The sequence below is a fragment of the Zeus faber genome (assembly GCF_960531495.2).
Source record: "Zeus faber genome assembly, chromosome: 6".
Lineage (NCBI taxonomy): Eukaryota > Metazoa > Chordata > Actinopteri > Zeiformes > Zeidae > Zeus > Zeus faber.
This window is the reverse complement of record NC_137201.1, coordinates 10,339,553-10,345,552: the sequence shown is the minus strand read 5'-3', so window position 1 is coordinate 10,345,552 and position 6,000 is coordinate 10,339,553. Positions and strand designations below refer to the sequence as shown.

At 44.3% G+C, this 6,000-nt stretch overlaps 1 protein-coding gene across 1 annotated transcript in view; it reads right to left on the bottom strand.

Moving 5' to 3' along the window:
* Positions 1-342: 342 nt before the first annotated feature.
* hydin (HYDIN axonemal central pair apparatus protein) overlaps positions 343-6,000 on the bottom strand; it is a gene marked incomplete at both ends in the record, with an annotated part of 94,232 nt that continues 88,574 nt past the window's right edge. The window contains 7 exons of the mRNA XM_080002781.1: positions 343-549; positions 2,219-2,500; positions 2,749-2,973; positions 3,387-3,617; positions 3,705-3,855; positions 3,947-4,110; positions 5,081-5,290. Of these exons, the coding sequence (XP_079858907.1) occupies positions 343-549; positions 2,219-2,500; positions 2,749-2,973; positions 3,387-3,617; positions 3,705-3,855; positions 3,947-4,110; positions 5,081-5,290 (1,470 nt within the window). The remainder of the gene's footprint in view (positions 550-2,218; positions 2,501-2,748; positions 2,974-3,386; positions 3,618-3,704; positions 3,856-3,946; positions 4,111-5,080; positions 5,291-6,000) is intronic.

Sequence of the window (6,000 nt, the reverse complement as noted above, 5' to 3'; positions counted from 1 at the left end):
ACACAACCACGCTAGAGACTGATAGGAGTATTTGGAATGAGCGCCCCCATGTGATGAATGTGGAAACGACAGACACATGGATTTCACTAGAAATTGTTTAATGAAGGCTTTTAAGGACAGAACTTTCACAACGACAAATTGAAATACAATCACAAAAAAATATATATAGCTGCCACGATTTTTGACCTTGAGAGCAAATGCACACCATTCAATAGCGACAACAACAAAAACCTAAGGCACCTTGAAGGAATCGTCATACCCCTGAATGCGATGATATAGCTTTCCAATAAATTCAGTTGAGTAAAAAAGAAAAATCTATTTTCTGTCTTTGACTTAACGTGTCTAGGATGCGTTTTCCCCCTTCAGGTAGTAGACCCAGGAGCAGGCCTGGCCCAGGCCCTCGGAGCGGGAGCTGGAAATGATCAGCTTGCCCACGCAGGGCCCCTGGGGTCCCCCGGGGGGAGGGCTCTCGTACATCACCAGGATGTTGTGGGTCTTTTTGGAGCGCATGGTGTCCACTCCCTTGACGGAGAAGCACGGGTTGTCCACCTGAGGGATCAAGCGGGTGAAAAACGCAAATGGCAACTGATTAATCAATTCATTATATTTGGCCTAAGACTTAAGTCCTGAGGGATTCTTTTTAGTTTGTGAGTTGAACATTCACTCAAGATCAACTTTGTGATCGAACAGATGACTTCTCTCAAAGCAGTGTGGAAGAATAAATTATCTAGTATTTTACAGGTTAAATAATGCAAATCCTTTTGAGAAATTCATGTATTGGTCCACAACCGTAACATAACATAACAAAAGACTTATGGGAGGTTAAGGAAGTGAGATGTACTAGTCAGAAATCAAGGAATTTATATTACTGAGAGGCAAATTCACAAAGAATGGATTGCGGCCGTTAACAACACCGGGATTTGCGCATCAGTTGCGCCTGCTATCTGTGCCGTTTCAGCGTCCGATTCACAAAAGATATCGCGCTAAAGATATGACAAAGTTTTGCTGCTGAGTGCAACCTGCCCTTATTTTGTGTCTGATCGCAGTGATCCATGTGGCAAAGTAAATAATCTGTGCGTCAGCGGGGGGTCCTCCATTGGAGAGTCATTCCGCATTTACGCCACTGCTCTATACTCGCCCGTTTTAGGAATTATCAGTCTTAAATACAAATAAAACTTTAAGTAATTGTCGGACAGTAGTTATTTTGATGTTGTGTTTAATGAAAATTTTAAATTCTAAGGAGATCCTTGGAGGGGCTGCACCAGTGCTGTGCCAATTCCTGACGGGGGGATTAAAAAAAAATATATATATATATATATATTATATAGATTATATAGAGATAGATTATATATATATATATATTATATAGATTATATAGAGATAGATTTTATATATATATATATATATATATATATATATATATATATATATATATATATATATATATACCTTAATATTAATTTATTTTTTACAGACGGTAATAACGTCACTCTAACTGTTGATATTAGCGCCTGTGTTGGTGAATTGGACGCGATTTGCAATGAGGCTCATTTGCATAGAAAGGATCCAATGTTGCACCAAATGTATGAAAAATACCAAATTTAAATACATGCAAATAGCACCGGCGCACTGAGACACTATTTGTGTGGCAGAGCAGTTAGTGGTGCATTTCACCGTTTGCGTGTGCTTTGTGAATTAGAGGCTTTTTCTTGTTATTTGCACCGGTTGAGCGGCTGCAAAAGCCTCCCAATCGCTGTGTGAATACGCCCCTCAACAGTTCTGAAACATATTTATGGACATTTTTCATATGTTTTAGAACAGACATAATGAGGTAACGGTCTTCCCAGAGTAGCCCCTTCCTCCTGTTGAGTTGAACCAAAGGAGTTGCAGTGATGGCTTTTATGGCAACACCAACAGATCAGTAAGAATACAAGATCACAAAGTGCCAGAAATATGTGAAAGAGGTTTTTTTGGTTGTCATGGCAGTTGCCAGTCTGTTTTTGTAGGGATCAAGGTAACTTTAATTATGTATAGGAATTTCAATATAAAGAGGCTTTGTTTGACATCCGTGGTTTCATCATATCAACTTACCACAGCCATGGTATGATTAAAAAGCTGGACAGACATTTATATTTCATTGTGGTAGGACATTAAACCCAGTATTTCCACCGCAGAAACCTTTCTATTTGAGCTTCACAGCTGTTATGGCCCCTCGTACCTGGAATGAAAAGTCAGCCGTCTGGAGGAAGACGTTCTTGAAGGGGATGTTGACGCTGGAGCCGGACTTGATGCTGAAGGGGCCCTGCGCTCTGGGAGGAAGGCAGCTCCCATGAAGTGGAAAGATGTAGTCGCCGCCGGCACTGGAGGACACGGTGAGCACGCCCATCTCCTCCCCCAGGTGGTGGGGCTCGAAGCAGACCTCCACAGTGACCTCCGACCCCGCCTGTAAGCCTGGCGTGACGGCGATGCGCTTCTCCACCGTGAAAACTGCATTGTCCGTCTGGTGCGAACGACAGAGGGAGAATGTAGATTACAGCGTAAATTCAGGCGTGCGGCGGAGTTACGGCCACATGTCATGAATCCGCTCCCAAACCCTTAAGTCTGCTCTGGCCAACTACCGAATTTGCCCACCGCCAATAATGCATTTCTTAAACTAAGTGTTTGAAATGTTTCGTATGAAATGCATTTTGAATGCGTACGTTGGTAAACGAAACGTCCCCTTTGTCCCGGATCTCTTGATCTCCTCACCTTGCAGAAGTACTCTGTCTTGATGCGGGAGTAGTTGAGGAACTTGGCGGCGGTGGCGTGGCAGCCGCCCAGCGGCGTTTGGAGGTGGATGGTTTTCTCCGGCGGCGGGGGCAGGGCCTTGAGGATCAGCTCGTAGTGGAAGAACGCCAGCTCGTTGCTGTGGAGAGTGAGCCGGATGGTAGAGTCGCCCGGGTGCAGGGGATGGTAGTCAAAGCTCACCACACCCTAGGGTGAAACACATGCACCGAACGCGAAAAACCATGAGCATGGATGTCCACGACGCGACCATATCTTCTCAGTGTGATCTCCTCTTATACCCTGTTGAGTGGTGAATCACCACTGAGCTCCATTCACTCTCACAGAGAGACAAAAGTGGGAGACTAAAGGAAATCTGACAATGTTTCGAACTGGTTGCCTAGATGGGGGATGGTTCACCAAAGGACAAATCCAAATTGAGTATTGCTGAAACATCTTGTAGTTTATGGGAATGAATTGATTTTAGCAATTGGCGGCATCTTTTTTATTGTATAAAAGCTATATCTCGATTACTATTACAACGCCGAGTGACTACTTCCAAGTTTTAAAATGACGCCGCCATCTAAATCCCATATTTAGATATCGTGATTCCCCCTTCCCACCTTGGTCAGCGCTGGCACCGTGCAATGCGGCGGGACGCTGACGTCCAGACATTTGCAGTCTGCGGTCAGGGAGATGGGGTGCGTCAGCGGGTTCTCCAGCTCCACGCTGGCCGAGGCCGTCTGGCGGACGTTGGTCACCAGCTCCACGGTGGACAGCACCCTCGTCGAGGGAATCTTGTAGCTGAGGATGTAGAACAGGTACTCGCCGCACACCTCGTTGCGAAATGTCACCTGAGGAGCCAAAGGGTCCAAGCAAATCAGGCTTTTGCAACCCAGCAAGAAAATGTAAGAAAGAAGGTGGTGTTGAGGTTTCCAGACCTTAGCGCCGAACAGCCCCTGCTTGTACGAGAAGAAGGATAACTTATATTCTTTGGTGCACAGGGGAGGCACTTCGATGTAGTCCAGTCCCTTCAGGGACACCGTGGTGTCCGGCCTCTCGGGCTTCTGCATCTCGATCAGCACGCGAAACCTGGAAAAGCACGCCTGACTTTTACACCTGGGACAATCACCACGAAAAAACACCCCCATCTATCGAAACACTCACACCTCAACAAGCACACCTCTGCGACTTGTTGAGCCAGTTGCGCACGGGGAGCAGCTCGGTGTGGGGTGACTTAGCGGTGAGCTCATGGGAGATGGTGGCCTCGGGTTTGGGAGGCTCGGCCGTTCCGTGCAGCGAGTACAGCAGGCCCCGCCCGTCAGGGCAGGAGAGGAAGACCGAGCCCTGAGGAGAGAGAGAGAGAGAGAGAGAGAGAGAGAGAGCGAGAGAGAGGAAAAATATTACACACATAATTAAAGCAGACATTCAAGTGTACACGATGACATGATGAACACAAAGTAAAAAAAGTTAAAAGAAAGGCCCAGTGCAGAGAAAGACACCTGATAAGGGATCAGATAAGAGAGAAGGTGAAGGTAAGAAACGGGGCACGATGGAGAAGGAGAGAGGCAGAGAGCTGAGAAGGAGGGTGAGACGGAAACGAGGGAACATGGAGGCTGAGGCAACAGAAGGGAGCGGCTGGATTAAGGAAGGATCAGCAGAGTTCGGAGATGAAGCTTAAAGATTGTGGTTTTCTGAATAACTGAACATTGTCTTTCACAACTTAGTTTTGCACACCGGTATTTGGACTGAACGTGCATGTTTTTAGAAATGCAGCACTTATCTAAATAGCCCGTCAGGACTCCTGAAACCCTGAACCGGAGAAAGAAAGTCATTTTCCCAGGGTTCATTCTCGCATTACAAAATTTAGGGTTTTCAAGGCTTTCAAATACTTTTTGGGCACAATTTTTTCATTTTCAAGTCCTTCACACAAAAAAATATAATACATTTTCAATGTGATCTTTATTAGTTAAAATATAATCCTATATATTATTTATTGTCTATTATTTATATGACTATATCGATTATTTATATATATATATATATATATATATATATATATATATATATATATATATATATATATATATATAAATAATTCACTGAGCGCTTTTCTTCAAGGATATTTCAAGCGCTTCAGCACAACAGGAGCTATTTTCAAGGTATTACAGTACTGACATTTCTGAAATTCAAGTACTTCAAGCACCTCAAGGACCTAGTAAGAACCCTGATATCCACAATGTACAATGGAAAGACTATACATTCCACTTTTAAAAGGTCGTGTGAGTTGTTCACATGAAGCTGATTGTCTCTTTACCAGGTGCCTCTTTCCCTCGGCGGCCATGGTCATGGGTCTGTAGGTGATCTCGTAGCTCTTGTTCTCGTAGGGCTCTACGATGAGGGCGGGCGGGACGCTCCAGTGCTCGCCCTCCACCACGGGCTTCAGGCTCCAGCGCTGGTCCGTGGGGTTGGACACGGTGAGGGTCTGCGTGTGTGAGCCGCGGACGGGGCACGTGAAACTGGTCACCTGGAGGACGAGGAGCGTCAAGAAAAAATAAATTATGAAAAAGTTCTCGTATTTGGTCGTTGTCTCCTTTTGATTCTGTGGCCGGTTGTTTATACAGAGGGGTATTGTTTACTGTGAATTTTTTTGTTAACTGTTTAGATTTAAATGTTAATATTTGTCATTAAGTAGGCTTATTGTATATTGTCAAATTCTTTTTGTTCATTGTTCATTTTTTGGTTAATTGTTCTGGTTTATAGTTTAGTGGGGTTTTTTAGGTTTATTGTATGTTGCCAAATATTTCTGTCTTGGTGGCTTTTTTGGGGGATTTAAGGAAGTATCTATCCATCTATCTATCTATCTATCTATCTATCTATCTATCTATCTATCCATCCATCAATAAATCTATAAGTCTATCCATCTACTGTATGTATCCATCTAGCCATCTACCTATCTAGCGATTGCTGTAGTTAGTCAGCCTATTTTCATGACTAGCATTCAGGTGAATCAAGCTCCACTCTGACAACATCCAGGCAGCATGCACGCCTTGGGAAACAATGTATTGAGGTGCATTATACCAAAGGAGGATACAAGGGCCCTTTCATCATAATGTCATTTCAGAATGGCGGCGTTTTCATTTCGCCTCCCTCCCTCTGGGGGAGGCCGGGAATGCAGCCGAACCCGAGGTTTGCAGGGATAACTGGGTCTTGTGCAAGGAGAATTTTCTATTTCAT